At 43.8% G+C, this 22,432-nt stretch overlaps 1 protein-coding gene across 1 annotated transcript in view; it reads left to right on the top strand.

Annotated features, from left to right (window-relative positions):
* Positions 1–13,002, top strand: part of ZMAT2 (zinc finger matrin-type 2) — a 28,457-nt gene extending 15,455 nt beyond the window's left edge. Inside the window, exons 2-6 of the mRNA XM_028738225.2 lie at positions 1,477–1,570; positions 1,947–2,070; positions 3,080–3,153; positions 9,111–9,256; positions 11,489–13,002. Of these exons, the coding sequence (XP_028594058.2) occupies positions 1,477–1,570; positions 1,947–2,070; positions 3,080–3,153; positions 9,111–9,256; positions 11,489–11,632 (582 nt within the window). The 3' untranslated portion in view covers positions 11,633–13,002. The remainder of the gene's footprint in view (positions 1–1,476; positions 1,571–1,946; positions 2,071–3,079; positions 3,154–9,110; positions 9,257–11,488) is intronic.
* Positions 13,003–22,432: the final 9,430 nt, after the last annotated feature.

Here is a 22,432-nt window from a genome sequence, read left to right as displayed (position 1 = left end):
TCCTGTTTTACAAATCTGCCTTGTCCTGCTTCATAGGAGTCCTATTGGGTCAGATCAAAGGTTCACCTGGTTCCAAGACCTGTTTCCAACAGTGGTTAAGCAGCTGCTTTGGAGAAGCCCTGAAGGTGGACATCAAGGCAACAACTTTTCTCAATTTTATGTTCCCCAGCAACTGATAGGTGTTGCCTCAGAAACTAGTGATTCCAGCCAAGCTAATGGCCACCACCGTACAGTAAATTCCACAAGTTAGTTGTATATTGGGTGAAGAACTACTTCTTTTGCCTGCTCTGAATATATTGGTCATCCATTCCACTGAGAGTGTTTCACTTGGTGCTCACTTTCTTTTCATGGATTTATATCCTTGAGTGTCAGCCTGCTTCCTGGACACACTCAGATTCTTGCATGCTTTTCAGAAGCTCAATGTACTTTTTTTTGGCTGAAGTTAGCATTGTATAAGAAAGAGTTCTACTGTCATAGGAGGTGGGGACTTTTTTGCACCCTTTGTATATTTTTTAAAAAAGTCATTTCATTCTTTATTTACAGATGCAAAATATTTTTAATCAGGCACACACAGTCAGTAAAACAACCTTATAAATGATATCTCATTTCTGTATCCGAACAAATTATACCATGTTTAATTTTATAAACCCCTATCATGACCCACTCTTATTTACATTTCCCCCTTGTACTAAAAATCTCGTGGAAGTCAAGTAGTATCGTTTAAAGCTTTCCGGGTATAACTCTGTATTTCTAATAACTTGGTGATACCACCCTCATTTCACAAATGTATATCATGCTTGTGCCAGCCTCCCATATCTACTCAAGTTCCTGCATGCTTGTTGGAAATCTTCTGCCTTTATTTTGCTATAGTTAGCAGAGAATAAGCAATACTATACACAGTGCCAGCTTCTTGGTGTTGTAGCTGTCTCCATCTGCTGTAAAGCATATTTCAGTCAGTGGAGGAGTAAAGTCATGCCCTGCATCTGCAAAGCAGCTATTTAAAGATAATATTTTTTTAATTAATCTGTTCTTGGGACTCACTATTCAGTCCTATATATGTCCCAGGTGTCAGGTATGTGATGCAGCTACCTTGCCGAAGCTAAGCAAGTCTGAGTGTGGTCAGTAGGGGGACCCTGTGCCTGCCACCTTTAGCTCTATGAAGGATGAGGGGATATAGATCAAACAAACAAACAAACAAACAAAGGTTTACTCAGAAGCAAGTCCCACTTTATTCAATAGGGCTGAACCCCTAAGAAGAGTGCTTTGGATTGCACTTTCAATTGGTTGGATTGCTGTAATGCTCTCTATGTGGGGCAGCTTTTGAAAAGTGCTTAGAAACTTTGCCTGGCTCAAAGAGCAGCAGCCAGATTGCTTGGGCTACTTGTTTTGTAGTCACCCTTGGTGGTTTGTAGGACTAAGACTTCCTTGCTTTGCTGAATTGAATGTTGAATTTCTGCATTTTCCTTTGGTTTGTAGGCTAAAAACCTGGACTTCCGCCGGAAGTGGGACAAAGATGAATATGAGAAGCTTGCAGAGAAACGAATCACGGAAGAGAGAGAAAAGAAAGATGGTTTGTAACATACTGACTTCTTCCGTTAAGAGCCACTGGCTTAGTTTGTAGAACATAATGCAGGGGGCAAAATTGCAGAGGAAAAATACGGACCACTTAATTCTGTGTTCTGCTTCCATCCAAAACAAATTGTAATAACCCGTTCCTTTCCTGATGCTCTTGATGCGGTTCATGAAACAAAGAAAGATTAAGAGCAGGTTCATCTGATTTTAGAAGCAGGGAATTAAAAGTAAGCGAGAAGACTTAAGTTGAAGTTCTTGAGGAGCATATTTTGTCCAGTGTATAAACCAAGTATTGTTATGCATTTTGAAATACAGTTTTGAATTCCCGGTTTAAACTGAAGCATTTTAAGAAAACCTGGTTGATTATGTTTTAGGCAAACCAGTGCAACCTGTCAAGCGAGAGCTTCTTCGGCACCGAGACTACAAGGTGGACCTGGAATCCAAACTGGGCAAAACCATTGTTATTACCAAAACAACGCCGCAGTCTGAGATGGGAGGGTGAGTCATCCTGAGTCTTTGCAATGCTTGTTCAAAGAGCACACAGCAACTAAACATCCAGATGCCTCTATCTCTGTTCTAAATCTGTGCCTGGGAGCTATGGTCAGGTGGATGAGGGCTAACAGATTGAAATTGAATCCAGACATGGTCATGGAGGGCACAGATTTTGCTGTGGCTTAAGGAGGTTGGAATTTCCTCTGGATTTTTTGAATTGCACACTTTAGATGAGTAGACCTATTTTGTACTGGGCTCCACCCCTTAGGCATTACCTGATTACCAGAATTTTAGTTTCAAGTACTAGTGACCCTCAGGGGAACATGCCTGGTCCTTAACCTCTGTCGAGATTTTACACTGGTGCACAAGTCTGTAAAGCAAGAGGTTAAAAAGGCCCACCCACCCCTCCAAACTTCACGTGGGGGGAAATGAAACTTCAAAAGTGATGTGCATTGGGAATTTGTGCTGCCCTCTGCTGTTTGGAGTGAGCTTTTTAGCAGAGCTAATAGGTGATAGCTGCTGCTAAGGATGAATGGCCTCAAATACCACTCCATACCACCATGTCTGCCTATCTACCTTAATATCATGGTAGTACAAGAAGGAGAAAATGTGCAGTGGGACCAGTGCTCTGACTTGCTGTGCAAATTCTCATGCACTGCTCTTGCTTTGTGAGATAGCCCATGAGCCCCTGAAGTCTTGGGTACATGGCAAGTAGCAAAGTTCAGTCTCTTAGGCTCAGCAAGAAAAAAATTATATTTTATTGCACATGCAAGTTCCAGATTGCAAGACAAGGGGCTTTGTGTGAGATTATTTCCATAGATGGCAAGACAGAGATTTTAATGAAGAGAAATTGCGCCTGTGTTCAACCTATTTCGGAAAGTTCAGTAACATTGACTAGATAGCCCTCATGTAGTACTCACCTTCATTTGATATGAAATAGAAACTGAGAATCCTTATGTAAAATAAATCTCCTGTTAGATATGAGAACTGATGTCCTTTCCCCCTTTCTTTCCAGGTATTACTGTAATGTCTGTGACTGTGTAGTTAAAGATTCCATCAACTTCTTGGACCATATCAATGGCAAAAAACGTAAGGATAAAGCACATTTTTCCCCCATTAGCCAAGAAATACAGTGTTACCTGTCTTGGAAAACAGAGGAAGCTATCCTGATTGTCCTTCAGCAGCTTTTGGTCCTGTGGGACCTGCCAAGTATTTATTCACAGATCTAGTTCCCTTTGATTCTGCTCATTCCTTTATTGGGAGATCCCAGAGGGAGAGCAGATGCTTGTTACTCCTTTGAAACTTGTCTTCAGGGTTCCATCCTCTTGTCCAACATGGACATGTAGCTCCAAGAGAGGTGATGTGAAGACATGATGTATTAGTGCTCCTCTTAGTACTCCATGTACAGGTCTCCTTGGCCCTATGATCTCAAGTCTTTCTCAGTTCTGATTGAAACTAGATACAGACAAACTAATTGCAGTTTAATAATAATAATATTAATAATAATGATGATGCTTGAGATAATGGTGGCTGACAAGGCCATGTGGGGGAACAGGCTCACTTCTCACTGATGTGGTTCAGTTTTCCTTCACCACTGAGGCCTTTGGGTGCCTTTGTATCCTATTCATCTTCATGGGTAAGTGAGAACACCTAGGAGCAGTCTTCACAATGTTTATTTGAAGGAAAGGCTGCAGTCTCTCCTTTCAGACTAGAACTGAGCAACTTTCATTCATGTCTTCATGGTCTCAGGATCTGAGCACTTCAGGACATAGTTGATTGAACTGTGTTGGCAGGGTTTCTATGAGATGAGTCACTGGGATGAATCTGTTTTATACTGAGTCATATCATTCACTCAAGACCTCACAGAGCTTTCCCCTTGCTCTGCTGCCTGAGGGACATTCAACATGCAAAATCATAGGCTCTGCCCTTGAACTGTGGTCCTTCTTCAATAGCTTCCTCTTGTTTTTCAAGCACAATTTATGGTTCATGTTTTATTGGATAAATCAGCCTTGCAACTCTTTATTCAGCGAGTGGTTGCATACTCCTCTTTCCCCTCCCACTCTGCTGCCATACCAACTTCCTCTGGGCTTAGGAAGACACATCCCCCATCATCAAAATGGGAAGCCAAACATAGGAACCTTTCTCCCTTGGCTGCCCCCCTTGATACTTGGTGGTCCAAGGAAAGAAGCAGCATAGTTGAAATGTGTTTTGTATAATTTGATCTGCCTCCATGGTTGGAGGCTGTATGTTGAATACTAGTAACTGCAAACCACAGGAGAGGAGGGTGCCGTTGTGCTCAGGTCCTCCTTGTGGGCTTCCCATAGGCCTCTGGTTGGCCCCTGTGAGAGCTGGATGCTGTGCTAGGTGGGCCATTGGCCTGATCCAGGAGGCTCTTCTTTCATTCTTGTAAGCATTTGTTTAATAAGAAGATGGAATCTCTGACTTTTCTAGGCATAAAACTTAAAAGCTGTTTCCTTGGAGATTAGAGAACACCTTGGAAGTGTGGAAGCCATCACTCAGAAGGCTAGAGGTGGGGTGTTGATGAGGTCCCTGATTCATCCATCCCTTTCCCCCTATTTCATTTTATGACTTCCTTGATCTTAGAGGAAGTCACATGGCTTCTTCTGTATGGCATTCTTTATTTGGAGCAAACTAGAATCTCTAGAAGTTTCTGAATCCCCCTAATAATGGTGTTGTGGAGAGTGTAGGGTTCTTGATGTGTGGGGCCATTCTGCAACAATGGCTATGCATATGGAGGCAGACTCCATGTGGTGCTTTGATAGCAGACCCTACATGGTGGAGGTTAACTGTATCTCTCCACAGGGACCTATTGGTTTTTGCATCCCAGCAGCAGAATTCTTACAGAGATGCAATATTTGTTTGTATTAATATATACAAAAGCTTATGCTTTATTTGCCAAGACGCTTGGATGCAAGCATGAATCAAGGTTCAGACATTGGGAATGCACTGTGGAGGTGGTTGAAGATGCAGAAACAACTGCTGTCATATCAGGTCTTTTTTTATTTGGTTTTGTTAACCAAACAAAAAACCTCTATACTTGCTCCAGCGAGACTGTCCCTTCCCCCACCCCCAGCAGGAGGACCATCTTTCATCAGCTGGTCTGTGGGAAGGAACAGGAGAGTAAAGGAGGCAGGCAAAGAGGATTTCAGAGCCTGCTCCAGCTGTTCTGTTTCCTCCCCATCACAGGGCCAACTGGCACCAGTCGTGCAGTGGCAGGAATCTTGATGACATTTATATTTTTTATTGTTTTATTGTAGTTTTGAAACTAATGTGTTTTGATTTTGCTTGTAAATCCACCTTTGATGTCCTTAAATTAAGATATAAATAATAATTGACATTCCCTGATACAGGTACAGATTTCCATATCTTCCTGAATTTTACCTATAAATAGCTATTGTTCAAATTTCAAACTACCTTCTAGTGTTTCTAAACAGACATCTTTACACCATGAGCATGAGAGAACCTCCTCACCCCAAATTGTCCTTAAGTATACCTCCTGGGTATAAATACATTCCAGGTTGACTAAATGAATTCAGTTGGAGGAAAGTAAAAGTTTGCTTTGCTTTTGAATGCCATATATCCTGCAAGCTCTCAAGTATTTGGGTCCCAACTGTTAGTCTTTTCCCATGCATTCATTTATATTACTTGCATTTTTCTATTTCTATTTTCTTACATGCCTGATTTAATGTTCTATTTTTTTCTAAATAAATTTGAGGTTATTCAAGGTTCTGCCACTTGCCCTGGTTATTAAGGTTATGCTTAACTTGATCATCGTCATATTTGGTCAGTTCACTGTCTTCACAGTTCAACTATATTCCTGCTGTCTTAAATGACAGATTTATTGTCTTTTATAGTATTAAAACTGTGTCCACTGCTTTAAGGGACTCTGGGCCAAAAAGCAGTACAAAAAAATATATGTAACATAACACTTATTCTTTGATTACTTCCAATAAATGCAGAGGAGTGATGAATGATATAATAATAATAATAATAATAATAATAATAATAATAATAATAATTTATTATTTATACCCCGCCCATCTGGCTGGGTTTCCCCAGCCACTCTGGGCGGCTTCCAACTGAATATTAAAAACAGTACAGCATCAAACATTAAAAACTTCCCTAAAGAGGGCCGCCTTCAGATGACTTTTAAAAGTAAAATAGTTGTTTATTGCTTTGACATCTGCTGGGAGGGCGTTCCACAGGGCAGGAGCCACTACCGAGAAGGCCCTCTGCCTGGTTCCCTGTAACCTTACTTCTCGCAATGAGGGAACTGCCAGAAGGCCCTCGGCGCTGGATCTCAGTGTCCGGGCTGAACGATGGGGGTGGAGACGCTCCTTCAGGTATACTGGACCGAGGCCGTTTAGGGCTTTAAAGGTCAGCACCAACACTTTGAATTGTGCTCGGAAACGTACTGGGAGCCAATGCAGATCTCTCAGAACTGGTGTTATGTGGTCCCAGCGGCCACTCCCAGTCACCAGTCTAGCGGCCGCATTCTGGATTAATTGCAGTTTCCGGGTCACCTTCAAAGGTAGCCCCACGTAGAGCGTGTTGCAGTAGTCTAAGCGGGAGATAACTAGAGCATGCACCACTCTGGCAAGACAGTCTGCGGGCAGGTAGGGTCTTAGCCTGCGTACCAGGTGGAGCTGGTAAACAGCTGCCCTGGACACAGAATTAACCTGTGCCTCCATGGACAGCTGTGAGTCCAAAATGACTCCCAGGCTGCGCACCTGGTCCTTCAGGGGCACAGTTACCCCATTCAGGACCAGGGAATCCCCCACACCTGCCCGCCCCCTGTCCCCCAAAAACAGTACTTCTGTCTTGTCAGGATTCAGCCTCAATCTGTTAGCCGCCATCCATCCTCCAACAGCCTCCAGGCACTCACACAGGACCTTCACCGCCTTCACTGGTTCTGATTTAAAGGAGAGGTAGAGCTGGGTGTCATCTGCATACTGATGAACACCCAGCCCAAACCCCCTGATGATCTCTCCCAGCGGCTTCATATAGATATTAAAAAGCATGGGGGAGAGGACAGAACCCTGAGGCACCCCACAAGTGAGAGCCCAGGGGTCTGAACACTCATCCCCCACCACCACTTTCTGGACACGGCCCAGGAGAAAGGAGCGGAACCACCGTATAACAGTGCCCCCAGCTCCCAGCCCCTCTAGACGGTCCAGAAGGATGTTATGGTCGATGGTGTCAAAAGCCGCTGAGAGATCCAGCAGAACTAGGAAACAGCTCTCACCTTTGTCCCTAGCCCGCCGGAGATCATCAACCAGCGCGACCAAGGCAGTTTCAGTCCCATGGTGAGGCCTGAATCCCGATTGGAAGGGATCCAAATGGTCCGCATCCTCCAGGCGTGCTTGGAGTTGTCTGGCAACCACCCGCTCAATCACCTTGCCCAAGAATGGTAAATTTGAGACTGGGCGATAGTTGGCCAAATTGGCTGGGTCTAAAGATGTTTTTTTAAGAAGCGGTTTAATGACCGCCTCTTTCAGCGGGTCTGGGAAGGCTCCCTCATAGAGGGAAGCATTCACCACCCCGCAGAGCCCATCGCCCAGCCCTTCCCGGCTCGCTTTTATCAGCCAGGATGGGCAAGGATCCAGGAGACAGGTGGTCGGTTTCACTTGTCCAAGCAGCCTGTCCACATCCTCGGAGGTAACAGATTGGAATTGATCCCATGTAACAGGACCAGACAGAACTCTAGCACTCTCCCACCCTGGCCCTGCTCCCACGGTGGAGTCTACCTCCTTCTGAATCTGAGCGACTTTATCTGCAAAAAACTTTGCAAAAGCATTGCAGGAGATCTTGGGGTCCCTACCAGGCCCCGGTGGTGCAGGTGGTTCCGATAGATTGCGAACTACCTGAAAAAGTCTCCTGCTGCTGTTTTCTGCAGATGCAATGGAGGCGGTGAAGAAGGCCCTCTTCGCCGTCGCCATTGCCACTTGGTAGGCTCGACGTTGAGCTCTAGCCCGTGTCCGGTCTGATTCAATGATAAAGTTGGAAAGCCCCAATTTTTTAGTATGGAAAAACACAGGTCTTGAATCCTTAGTTCTTGTTTGTGCTAACCAGATATCTCTACAGTTACAGACTAAAGGATAATCTTTTTAATAGAAATGTTGATCTGTTCCCTTCAATATGTAAACCAAGGCAGTTAATAAAAGATAGATAACCAAAAAGGTTCTGCTCCTGGCCCACACCGATTGCACCTCATGTCTAGATGATATATGCAGTGCATTCTAGCTTAATTAAAGTCTGACAGATATAGATGCAAGAAGCAAGCAGAGTATGACTCATTAGCTACCCGTTTGTAGGAGTTACAAGTCCAGCAGGCAAATTTGGTCTCATCCCACTTCAGACATGCAGTTTATGGAATTTGTCAACATGATCACTCAGGTGCACTCCCCCACCCCCATGCTTCCTGTAGGGAAAAAAGAGTATTTGCAAGCTCAGTTGGCTTAGAGGCAATCCTGCAATGTTACAGAAGGCACCAGTCACTTGCAGCACAAGTCTAATTTGCTATGCATAGTTGGATATTAGCTGGGGTGGGGATGGAGGTAATCAGAAAGAGGGAGAGAGCACAGAAGATAGTTATTCCACTTCTTCCCTGCTGGGTCAATCAAGACCTTCAACTCTGATGCACTATTAATTAAGAGCTTGGTGAGCATGATTGCCTATATCTCAAATTAACCTTCGGAGTTAGCATAGCCTGCCCATATAAAAACAGGGCTGTACTGTACTGTGCAAAGCAGCCAGTTTCAAAGACAGCATTTTCACAGTTCTTTGCTACAGAAATGTAAGGAACAAAATGATTTTCAAGATGCAGCTTGGCTCTTAATCTTTTTCTCCATTGCCTAAGAGAGTCTGAAGTTTGGTCGGCTGTGAAGAGAGATGCTGGGGTGAGATGAAGCTGGGTATCCAGAAAAGTGTAATATTTTGCTCCCAAACGGGACAAAGGTTTTTGCTGGGCTGCTGAATATTGGCAGGATTTCTGAGACAGTGTTGTTGGTTCCCTCCTTTTCTAGATCAGAGGAATCTGGGCATGTCTATGAGAGTGGAGCGCTCCACGCTGGATCAAGTGAAAAAGCGCTTTGAGGTGAACAAGAAAAAAATGGAGGAGAAGCAGAAGGATTATGACTTTGAGGAGAGGATGAAGGAGCTCAGAGAAGAGGTGAACTGTTGCCCGAAATTGAAACAATTAGCATACCTGGAGAGGAATAACACCTAACTAAGGGGCTTGCTGTCACAATTGGATGGCTAAAAAGAGCCATTTAACATGCTAAAAAATGAAAGTGTGGCAATACATTTTCTTAATTTTCCAGTGTTTCTGAAACAGTGGTTGCTTTTGATCCCATCATAGTGCTGATACCAGTTTATTCTCACTCCAAAAATTGCTCTGGTCCTGTTGCTTAGGCAGGGAGCTAAAGCTGCCAGGGAGATATTTCTCCGTGTTTGGTCTCATCACTGCAACACTGACCTGCAGGTGGCAGCCAAGATTTTTCCTGTTGTCGTTCATTCTGTCTGCAGCAACCTCAGGAGGGCTTGCATTATTTCCAGTGTGTCTTGCTCTGTTTATAGGGAAGCTGTGCAGTTCCAGCACTTTTCCTTTTAGAAACCAAAGTGTGCCAAAGATTAGAATTATTTCTCTCACACGATAGGTGGACAGACTGGGGGAGATAGTCTGTCTCCCCCCTGCCCTTTCTGATACAGGCAGAACCTTTTTCTTTAACACGTTTTTGTCTGTGGGGGATTTTTACTTGTTGTGGGAGAGACTTCAGTGCCATCCATTGCAGCTTGCCCTTCCAGAAACAAAAGAAACCATTTCTTCATTTAACTCCTCAGGGCCTATGTGCATATTATATGCAGGTTGCGGAACTCAGCTTTTTTTTTTTTTTGCATAGAAAGTTGATATTTAACACAGAATGCACAGACCCCTTTATAGATCCCAGCAAAGAAGAGAGGCTGACCCTTCCGTGGATGTGTGATTTGTAGACCTTCTTTCATAGGCAAGTCAGTCTTTTGTAGGCACAGTCACCTTTTCTCCCTGGAGAATCACAGAAGAATTACAGGTAACTCACAACTTATGTGTGTTTAGCATATGTGATTTCAGCTTTACATGGTTGAAGGCCGGCTGGTTGAAATCACACAAATTAAATGCACAGAAGGTGGAGAGCTTAAAAGGTCTTTTTGCGCAGGGTTTTCTTGGCATGGAAAGAGCATTTAAGCTCCCAGGTGTCCTTACTGGGCTCTGGAAGGCTCTCGCGAGATCTCATGGGAACTTGGATGACCATGTGAGATCACACAAGAGCCTCCCAGGACTTAGGGCAGGGTGCCCTTAAGACTCGTTGGGTGCACTGACTCTGGAAAGTAGGATTGTGTGTACACGCTATCCCCAAAATGTAACCCCTGCATAAGATATGTGACTTACCTGTACAAGGTTTCATAGCAGCTTTGGTGAAACCTTTAGATAAGCCACACCAGCGCTCTCTCTCTCTCTCTCTCTCTCTCTCCCTCCCCCCCCCCCCCCCAATTTTACTGGCTGTTTGGCTGTAGGTGAGGAAAACCAATTGCTCACCAGTTTGGGGAAATGAAATTACCATGTCATATGGGAAATGCAGAAGTAGCTTCCTTTACAATTCCAACAGCATTTTTTTTTTAATTTTACAAATCAAGCCAATGGGTTTGCTCTCTCTGTGTTTGCCAATGGCTGCTCTGAAAGAGCCCCACGGTGCCCCTGCATGTTTGAGAGAGTTGTGCAAACAGGAGAGTCCTTTGAGCTTCAACAGCCTCAGTAGCTGCCAAGGAGTCAGTCACTGAAGTCACACTTCTGCATCCCCCAACACATCTGGCACCGTTCCAGGCCTTGTGATCTCACAGAACGAAACATTTTGATTAGAGCTGTGGAAACCCTTTGATGCCAAAACCCCCCAAAGCCACTCAGAGCACAGCTTATGTTCCACTGAGCAGCTGTCACTCGGCTGTTCCAACAGCCATCAGATACTGACATTGTCTGTCGCCATCGTTCAGCACCACAGTTGTTGGAATGGGGCATCAGTACAGAATCCATGTCCATTGCTTTTAAAGCAAAGCTGCATTTTCATTACTGTTAATTTCTGATGAAGCCTTTGGCATTTGTTTAATAGCAGTTGCTGACAGTTGCTGGACACACTGTATTCTTCACGTGTCACTTCTGTGTGAGTGTCTTTGGGCTGCTGTCTTTCCACTGCTCCTCTGGGACCAACCAGAGGAGCCAACATTTCTCTTCCATCCATTGTTTGCTGTGCAGACAGGGAAGAAAATGTCGCCTCTGCGGTCTGATTCCCTAAGTTGTGTCTTCCCTGTCTTTTAAGATTTTGGTTGCGCAAGCGAGCTTGACTCATTTGGCAGTTTCCCTTTGTTGCAGGAGGAAAAGGCCAAAGCCTACAAAAAGGAAAAACAGAGGGAGAAGAAAAGGAGAGCTGAGGAAGACTTGACGTTTGAGGAAGACGATGAGATGGCAGCTGTGATGGGATTCTCTGGGTTTGGCTCTACCAAGAAGAGCCACTGATCAGCCATGAACTTCCACCTGGGTGGATATTGTTTCTGCCCTCAAGATGCTTGAAAACCCTTGGAAGACTTTATTAGAGAATTTGTATTGAAATGTCCTGGTAGAAGCTGGCTGTAGGAGTTGGGAAGGAATCACACACTCTTCCTGTGTGGGGCTGGCTACCCCCTGCTGTTGCTAGTATCCTGCCTGCCTGCAAAGATAACATCACAATTGCCTGTGAGGTGGTAAACCTAAATATCTGATAAAGAACTTTAGCATCCCCCACCCCCCAAGCTCCTTGGGGGATAAACCCATTTTCAAGATTTTTTAAACTCTTCATTTCCTGTGATGAGCCTGCAGTTGGAGCTTTCTTTTGGAGCCCCCAATTCTTGCCCCTGCCTTTCCCTATATGAGTTCTGCTTGCTTCATGTTGTATGGCCTTCTGTGCACGAGAGACATTCTGCTGAGTACACTTTTCCTGTTAATAAAAGTGTTAAAAATCTTATATGTGGCTTTCTTTCAGAACTGTACTTCCCTCCATAAACGGTCATCCTTGTAGGTTGCGCTAGTGTGTGTTATCTTTAAGGAACCTTGGGAGTCTATTATAGCTTGTATGGCTGAGCATGGAGCTGAAACGTCCCCCTTATTTTTTATATCTCCAATAGATTGCTAAAAAGAGGAGGGTTTGGGTATGATCTCCCCCTCACAGTAAAATACACACACGAGAGAAATGAATTTGGGGCTTCAGTAGGGCCATGCTGATGGTTGGAGGGGGGGATAGAAAATAGGGAGATCATAAGGAAAGGCCGGAGATTGTGGTGCTCTAATCTGAACAAAGAACTTGGACCCTCTCAGCAGGAGTAGATGATCTTGCTGGCTCTGTGTGCGTCTTAAGAAGAAAAATAACTGAACAGACACTCACATTGACTATCTCCAGCTTCAAGGTTGAAACAATAAATTGGCCTCCTTTTGGCTTAATGCAGGTATTGAGGGGGGAATCTCTGTTGAATTCCAGTATCTTCGTTTCACTGGCCGTATTGAAAGCATGTTGCTGAATTTTATTGAAGCAGGTGAGGGTTTTTAGGGAGGATGGGGCTCCTTCCCCGTCTTGGTTCAGGTTGGAGAAGTGTTATCTGCACTGCTCCAGCTGCTCTTTATGCCCCATGTCATTTTCATTGCTTTCTTGATTTAGTTCAGGCAAACCTGCCGTGACTCATTCATTGCCTTTTTGGGTTTAGGACGATTTACATCTGGTGTAGCTGATTTTCATAGTGCCTGCCTTTTTTATATTGATGGGATCATTGTTCTTGTCTTTCTCTGTACCTTTATGGAGCCTCGCAGTGTATTGAGTCTTCTTTCAAATACATGTAGAATAAATCCTATCATGCTTTGCTGCTGTTTTAATTCCTTAATCTTAGACTGCTGACAGCTTCATTGCCTCAGATATTTCCACTTCAATTCAGATTATAATCCCCATTGAAGATGCCATTGAAATGATACATAGCCTGTAGCTATGCCAGCTGAGATACAAATGTCCTTGGAGACTTGACCCTTTAAACTAAAAAAAAAAAAAAATCCTTTTAATGTGCCTCAAACTCCTTCTGTGCACCAAATAGAAATGAGCATTTAATTCCAATCACGTACCTGTCCCTGTTCAAACCAAAAGAGTAAACTCCATTTGAATGTGAGAGAGAAATGAAGCCTGTGACTAAATATCCTACAAGATTTGAGGGGAGGAGGAGCAGCAGAAAAGGAAGTGAGATTACAGTGCCATGTAGCTCCTTTCATGCACATTAAAAGTTTGGTACATTTTGGATGATTTTACCCTAGGTAGCAGCTTTGTAGATTCTCACAGCCCCCTTGTCCTGCCTAGACACATTTACAAACTGCTCATTATTGCACATTGAACTAATTGAGTTTGGTTAGTGTTGATGAGAAATGGCATGGTCCAGTGGATCCCTGATGGAGGTGGGCACTGGGACCGGCTGTGTCCTATTCCTCGTTCTAGAGCTGCTGCTGTGTGATCTTGACAAAGTGATTGGTGGAGTTAGACGCCTCTGGTTCCCCTTGATCAGGAGCTCTGGGCAGCTGCTGGGGATGTTAGAGCCATGCTAATTGCTGCTGGAGCTGCAGACTGCAATCTTCGCTAGTCTCCCTTTCTCTTACCTACTTTGTGCCCTTGGGGAGAAAAGACATGTCTTTGTTTATGAAAGACAAAAATAGATTTAAAAAATGTTTTTGTTCTTTTAAGGATGTAGAACCTTGGCCTTTTTGCAATGCACAACAATGCTATGTCTTGATAACCTTTTGTCTGTGAAATTGCTGTAGACGTTGCAGAGGTGACTTGTAAAGAATCGTCACCGTGACAGTTAATAGGAAAACTAGTTAAAATAGAAATATGTACTCCCTTGACAAAGAATAGATTCACTGCAGTTGCCTACCTGCTCTGGATGTGGGGGGTGAGCCCCTCCGCATAATATGGTTATGTGTCTCTGTGTCTCAGCAGTGGGGGGGGGGTACAATTTCATTTCCCTGGTACTTTTTTTCCACATCCCATCCTCCATTAAAAGCCTTTTACCTAAACTCCAGCCTAAGGGCATCTTCCTCCACAGGGCCTGAGCATCCGCCTCTACGTGCCAATATTTCCGCCTGCCTCTCCTGTCCCAGCGCAGGGGCTTTGCTCACAGGGATGGAGGGGGAGTCTCTTTGTCTTGGTTACTTGCTGGGAGCAGTGGAGTGTGTAGTGGCAGAGATACAGACTCCTGCTGGATTCCCAGCAGCAGGAGCTGCCTCCAGCCAAGGATGAAAAGCTAGTTTCATGGGAGGAAATAATATTTAGAAAAGAGAGCAAGAGAGAGAAAGCTTCCTGCAAAGAGCATTAACCCCCTGCTCACCAGGTTTCTCAACAGAGGTGTTGACTCCGTCTCTTTCTTCTTGCTGAAATGAAGCCTTCTGTTTCCTGCTCTTCATATCAGTGCTCCAGATACTGAACACTAGGAATTCACTGGTCTTCTGAGCTCCTTTGCATGCCAGTTCAGCCTTGTCCTTTCCAAATGTATGTGTAGCGTTTTTCCGAGTGGGGCCGTTGAGAATCATGTGTCTTAGCATTCCCAGCTGGGCTGATACTGTGCCATACCCTCTTAAAACAGCTGTTGGGGCTGCCCTGCTTTTGTAAGACACACAGGGAAGAGACGTAGAAAAAGGAGGAGGTCCTGGCTAAGGATGGGGAAGAAATTAGACCCAGGTGTCATCTGAAGCCGAATCTATCTGATTCACACTGTTTGAAACAGTTTGTGAACCAAAACACAGCTGTCCTTTGAAATTCACACTGATCTGAATTTTGCTACATAGTTCGCCAACCATCTTACAAAAATGGAAAAGTGTGGATAAAAATGAATATATTGGTTAAAATAACACAAAAATGCATTATATTAGGGAAAACTACTTGGGAAATGTGTATGGTAGTCAAAACTATGTGTCAATGTGTATGTTAGGGGGAGAAATCACACTAAAATGCTCGTGAATGTACATGAGGATTTAAATTTGTTGCCGCAAATTGCTTCAAAATGGGGAGAACTGAATTTAATACTGGAAAAATGAGAAGCAGGGAGAACCAAAATGGACAGATTCTTCCATCCTTAATTCTGGGTCTAGTTCACTGCTCCTGTTCTTTCATTTATTGCTGCAAAAGCTAGATCCTAGAAATCACATACAGTTGGAATGTCCAGGTTTTGTTGCCCAGTTTCAAACCAGCAGGCAGTTGAAGATGGACTGCATCCAAGCATGGGGGTAATTATGACCAAGCACTGAACATACGAAACTGCCTTATATTGAGACTTACTCTTGGTCCATGTAGCCTGGTGCTGCGACTGACAATAACTCTTTAGAGTCTCCAGATGTCCTACCTGAGATAATTTGTCCCTGCAGATGGAGCCTGGGATCTTCTGCATGTAAAGCCTCAATTTGGCCACAGAGCTATGGCCCCTTCCCATCAAACGGGTGGCTAGCCTTTTTTGGCCTGAGGGCCGTATATAGTCAGCTGTCCTTCCAAGGGCTGCATGCCAGCGATCAGTGCATTGAATGTATGCTCAGCGGTGTGTGCATGCATGCATATGCAAGGTAATGTAAAAGTAAAGGACCCCTGGACGGTTAAGTCCAGTCAAAGGCGACGGGTGTAGCACTCATCTTGCTTTCAGGCTGAGGGAGCTGGCATTTGTCCATAGACAGCTTTTTCAGGACATGTGGCCAGCATGACTAAACCACTTCCGGCAAAACGGGACACCGTAACGGAAGCCAGAGCGCACGGAAACGCAGTTTACCTTCCTGCCACAGCCGTACCTACTTGCGCTGGTGTGCTTTCAAACTGCTTGGTTGGCAGTGACACATACACCCAACACTGCAGAGCTCATATACACGCACCACACATGCGTCACACCCTTACTAAGCATTAAATCACCCAGAACACTCTCATACAGCACTCTGCCCCCCCCCTTTCTCAAATACACCCAAACACATATGCAGATCATTTTATGCAAAATAAAAGACAACATTTCTCACCATTTTCCAGAGCGATGGGCATAAAGGGGTACCTTGGTTTACGAACTTAATCTGTTCCGGAAGTCTGTTCTTAAACTAAAGCATTCTTAAACCAAGGTGTGCTTTTCCATAGCAGCAGGGGACTCAAATTTACAAATGGAACACACTTAACAGGAAGCAGAACATGTTCTGCTTCCTAGGCAAAGGTCACAAACCAAAACACCTACTTCTGGGTTTGCAGCGTTCTTAAGGCAAGTTGTTCATAAACTAAGCTGTTCTTAAATGAAGGTACCACTGTAGTTGGGAATACTGCCTTTAACTCTTAAAGAGCAAGTATGGGGATTTTTCTCCCATCACACTGTGGTGCCTAGTGCTAAAATCTAAAACTCTGTCTGCTCTTCAGAGAGGAACTCTAAAGATGAGGCAGAGGCTCTGTCTCCCAATCCAAGCAGGGTATGGTGGGCCACCTCTGTTAACCAACTCTGCCATAATACATATAAAACTGACTCCTGATTTAAGTCTCTCTTCTCCACATCTAACTGGCCTAGGTCCATTTTCCAGCCCTACTACCTAAGATTATTCAGCTTTAAAAATGTGTGCTCAATTACATTATGCTCTCTTCAGAGGACCCACTTGATATCTCAAATTTATGAAATCAACTGTAGCCAGTGTTGGATTGGCTAATGTCAGTGACCCCTCACCCCCAGGTCTCACACCATCAACTAAAAAAAAATGTAGAAGTATGAGGATGGTATCCAACTGTAAGTCCCTAGATTTCAGTGGGTCTGCTCTGAATATGGCATGGTTGGAAAGAACCCTATATAACTATGTGGCCATTTCCTGGCCTGGTTGAGAGATCCTTCTTTTTGGGGAGAAGGGTATGTGTTTGATCAAGAGTAGTGATATACTCGTAATCTCCCCTTTAAGGGGCAAAGCCCTCCCCAACTGTTCAACTCAGTGTGAAGTCACAGTTCAAAGGACCATTAAAATGGTTCCCTCATCCTTTACTACAGCATTTAACTCTTCATAGTCCAGTCGGAGTCTAAGCAGGAGAGTCACTACTATGTTTGGATCAGGTTCTCTGGTCTGTGATGCAGGACACCAACTCCTCAAAATGAGGTCCTGCTGCTCTGGACCTTGACACAGTCCCACCTATCCAGTACCAGGCCCCATCTCTGCCACTTGGCTCATGCTTCACTCCCCAAAACAAGCTATTGACTGTGTATCACTCCAGGTCAAACAATATGGCTTTAAAATAGTGGTAGTCATTAGAATGATTTCTCTCACACAGTAGGTGGACAGACTGGGAAAGAGAAGCTGTCTCCCTGTGCCAGATGGCAAATATGACCTAGGATATGAAATTAACTTTACCTAGTGGTTGAACATGTGGTTTAAATCACCACTCAAATCCATCTTGGCCAAAAGAAGAGAATTCACTCTGACACTCTATGGGAGCTGGCACTGATACACTGGAGAGGCTACACCTCCACAGGCACATACCTCCACAAGTTGTAGGAATGCCCCAAAATTTAATCCTTTTGGATATCAGTGGTGCAGAAAACCTGCAAAATAACAAAACAAGTAATAGAAGCAACTCCAGAATTAGCCCTTTTAAATATCTTCCAAGGCAACAACAATATCCACATGACAATGAACTCATAAGTCACTTACTCTCTGCAGCTAGAAACGTTATAACTAGATACTGGAAAGACCTATTAGGAGTGAATATAGACCACTAGTAACAAAATCTATGGGAAACCTCCCTGTTAGAAAGGTTAACCAGCAAACTCAAACTAGCACAGGGACAAGCAAAAGAGGACTCCTTCACCCTGGTGTGGCTCCCCTTTATCACATATACAGCGCACGAGACCATGACCTTTCTCCGCCCCCCCCCAACAGCGTCTGAATTGCTATGGCTAATCTGACTCAACAACACACACACCCCAACACATACAAACAAACCACACAGCAATCAACCAAACACAGGCATAGGCAAACTCTGCCCTCCAGATGTTTTGGGACTACAACTCCCATCATCCCTAGCTAACAGGACCAGTGGTCAGGGATGATGGGAATTGTAGTCTCAAAACATCTGGAGGGCTGAGTTTGCTTATGCCTGACCAAACACAACCAACCCAGCTCTGAAACCTCTAATCTCTCCTACCGTTAACCAAAATAAATACATATATAAATAAATAAAGGCTCTACTCATGTGACACTGACACAAAACTCTCACACAAACACTATGCACTAGAATGAAAGATCATTATCCTACTATCTCTCCCTCCCTCCCCTCTCTTTCCCCATAACCGCATGTCTGTGACAACAGTGTCTCATACTGAATGTAAATGAACTGTGAAAAAGACTCTCTGACTTGAAAGTGGAGATGCTGCATGAACTTTTTGGTACACAATAAAATATATAATTTTTTTAAAAAAACAACAACACCTACCTATGCCTTTAGGTCATATTCAGAGGCTCCCTTTAATATCTGCCTACCAACTGAAGTAAGGTGGGTTGTGACGGGAGAGAGCCTTCACAGTGATGGCACCCCATTCCTAGAATTCCTTCCCTAGAGAGGCCCACCTGGTGCCAGCATTGTTGTTATATATTCAGTGCCAGGCAAAGATGTTTTTATTTTCCTGGGCTTTTAAATGTGTCTTAACATACTAATAATTTTAAAAATCGTGCTATGTTTTGTTTGTATTTTATACCATTTTTGCAAACCACCCCAGAACAGACTGTGGAGGCTAGAGGCTGGGACAAGGTGTAAGGCATGCAGGAGATTTCCGATTACTCAGCATAACAGAGGACTCTGTATGGGATGTGAGAGTGAATTGCCTGCAGCTGAGTGGAGTCTGCTACAAAAATGATGACCGAGTGTTCTCAATTTATGATGCCTCTGACTGGCCAGCCTGGGGTGGGGGGGAGGGATTGTAGTGGCATTTCAGTAGTTCTGAGTATCTAGAGAAATTTTGATTTGACCTTTTCGTAGAGCTGCATGAAAGCACAGCTGTAACTTATGGCATGGTTTTGACATGTAGATAGGGAGGCTGGCAATCATTTGGGCCTCTTTATGCAGCCAAGCTGCAGAATCCAGAATTGTGCAGCTTGCCATTTTCTAGAGACACTGCTCTCGATCAAGGACACAATGACCGAAACACCAGCACCCCCTGGCAAGAGGCTTCCAGGGAAATAAAGTCTTCATTTGCAATTTTATGTACAAAAGGCTATATTTTAGTTTTAGCCCATTTTAAAAAATCTGCTGAGCTGGGGTTGAACTTCTTGGTGTTAGGGACATTCTTCTCCATTAGAGAGAATAGAACGCTGTCCCAGTTAAGCAGCAGCTACTGCCATTCATTGTCATTAGGGGCAAATCACTTTCGCAGAGACTTCCCAGTCAGAGACAGCCTGATTTACCTTGCTGTGCCTCAGGGGCATAGAGAGTATACCTTCCCATCTGAGCCATTTAAAAATTGCTTGTGTGTAGCAGCCGGAAATTGGAGAGGCGTTGAAAATGTTTCCTTACTGTGGTGGCAGGTGTGCCCTGCGGTGTAAGGCAGTTTCATATTTCTGGTAGGCTAAACGTGGAAGGAACTAGGTTTGCTAGTTCCAAATGGATGGGGTGGCGGGTGAATTGCAACCAATGGTGCTGGCGCAATAGAAGAATGCAGCTTGCAACAGACGCATCAGATTTTTATTAGGACCAACCAAAAAGTCACCAAGTAGTGAGCTAGCTTTTCAGTTTTTTTCAGAATTCTCAGCCTGGATAGTAAGCGAAACGACAAGGACTGATGGTAAATTAAAGAAAACTGATAATTATATGTGGTTAATTGAGTGATTAAATATGCATATCTTCCCTCTGGTAAAAACAATAGTTTTTAAAGGTGGAAAGGATATTTTGTGTATAGATTACGTGTGCAAATAATGGTAGGAGAGGCATGCTCTTTTTGCTTCTCACTCACACAGGAGGGAATGCCTCTTCTAAAATGAAGCTTTTGTTCTTAAAATGATTTTAAAAAAAAGAGAGAGAGAAAGAAAATCTGCTACCTGTGAAGGCAACTTTTTAGCCAATCAAAATGTGTTAAACTGATTAATCTCAACTAAAAGTCACATCTCTTAATAAATAGATGGTGGTGAAAGGAACCTATGTTGCTATGCATACTGACACCCCCCCCCCTGCACACACGCAGTGCACAGTTTGAGATGCAATGCAGATTTAATTAGGCTAGACTATGCTTGGTGCAAAATAATCTCAGGTTGCAGCAAGGCATGCTGTGGTGAAGGAGCTATAATTGCTCTTCCTTTGAAAGTATAAAAGCTGGCAGTTATTCGGATCTATTTCTGGCACATCTAAATAACTGGCAGATTTTTTTTATTTTTAAAGAGAGAGCACTTATTGCTCTTTCACCCCAGCATGTCTTGCTGCAACCTGAGATTATTTTGCACCCAGCAGGGTCTAACCTAATTAAGTCTGCATCTCACCACCTCCCTCCTGAACTATAGACTGGGAGTTTTAAGCATGTTTAGCAACATGCTCCCCATATATATATATATATATATATATATATATATATATAATTTTGTTTTGTGTTTTTAAAGAGATGCAATGTTTAGTTGATTAAACAATTAAACAAAGTAATCTGCTAAAAATTTGCCTTCATAGGGCTGCGGATTTTTCAAAAACCAGTTAGTTAACTAAAATATATTTTAGCCAACAGTTTTCTGTTTTGCTTAATACCCAACTGAAAAGGAGCCCTGAAGAACTCAGAAGGCTTGCTCACTGCTCTGTGACATTTGAGTTCGTCCTAATAAAAGAATCATGTGGCTGCTGCAGTAAAACTCAGCCACTTCTGCCCACGGAGGGTCAGCTCCACTGTGCATTTTCATGCACATGATAGGACTGTTACTGGCAACTGAATGTCATGTGAAGCTGAAATGGGTCTAGGCAGCAAGTATGGCTCAGAAGAGGCACTCTGATGCAGAATAATGATTGTGCGGTCAGTCTTGCAGTGGGACTTTAATTTCCCAGCTTTTCAGGCATTAAATTTGAAAGGGAAAGGGAGGATGGATGGTATGCATGCAAATAGGAAAACGTTAGGTGCACATTTCAGTAGGCTTAAAGGTAAAGGTAAAGGGGCCCCTGACCATTAGGTCCAGTTGTGACCGACTCTGGGGTTGCGGCGCTCATCTTGCTTTATTGGCCGAGGGAGCCGGCATACAGCTTCCGGGTCATGTGGCTAGCATGACTAAGCCGTTTCTGGCAAACCAGAGCAGCGCATGGAAACGCTGTTTACCTTCCCGCCAGAGGGGTACCTATTTATCTACTTGCACTTCGTTCTTTCAAACTGCTTGGTTGGCAGGAGCAGAGACTGAGCAACGGGAGCTCACCCTGTTGCAGGGATTCGAACCAATGACCCGTGTCCACTCTATGTCCACTCTAGAGTGGTAATGCACACATGGGCCACTGTTTCCACGTGCACCTTCATCCACACAGGAGCATTTTCAATTTTATGTGTCCCAAATCTATCTCAGCCTTTTCCATTCACTTTATTGGGGTTGTATTCACATGACATGTTCTTATTCCCTCCCATCAACCAGGACTTCCTCACCCTCTGCATGTTCTGCAAACCCAAGATCCATTGTGGGCATGTGCACAGGTAGTTTCTTTACCTGTGCATCATCATCACCACCATTATTATTATTATTATTATTTTATTTAGACCCCGCCTTTTTCCCTGAGAGGGACTCAAAGTGGCTTACAGATAAAATAGGAACAGCTGAAAACAAAGGGGGAAAACAATTATTAATAAAACATTTAAACATTAATACTATAGAATTAAAACTATAGAGAGGGGGAGAGAGGCCATCACAACAAAAACAGCATGGCACCAGCCCTTCATTAAATGCTGTCATTTTCCAAAAGCCTGTTGGAACACAAAGGTCTTCTCACCTGTGCAAGCAATTTTTTAAAAATGGTTTATGAAATGGCACAACAACCTTCCCCCAAAGTCAACACTTCAAGCATGTTTTCCACTGGGCAAAATAGTCTTCAATATTTTTTTTAAAAATACAAGGTTTTTTGATTTACCAGATTTGCACAAAGGCAGGTTCTTTCTTTTTTCTTTTGAATGTGTATCTCTGTCACACCTGGTACCACCAGCAGGTCACCCAGTTGTCCCTTGCAAGGGCAAAGAATGTTGAGGTCGGGGGGGGGGGGGGAGGAGAAAGAGAAAGAGAGGTCCTGTTTTGCCTCAGGACCTTGTAGATCAGGTATTTGGAAAC

This window comes from Podarcis muralis, chromosome 8, assembly GCF_964188315.1.
Source record: "Podarcis muralis chromosome 8, rPodMur119.hap1.1, whole genome shotgun sequence".
NCBI lineage: Eukaryota > Metazoa > Chordata > Lepidosauria > Squamata > Lacertidae > Podarcis > Podarcis muralis.
Note: the sequence above shows the minus strand (reverse complement) of the source record. Positions and strands in the feature narration are given on the sequence as shown.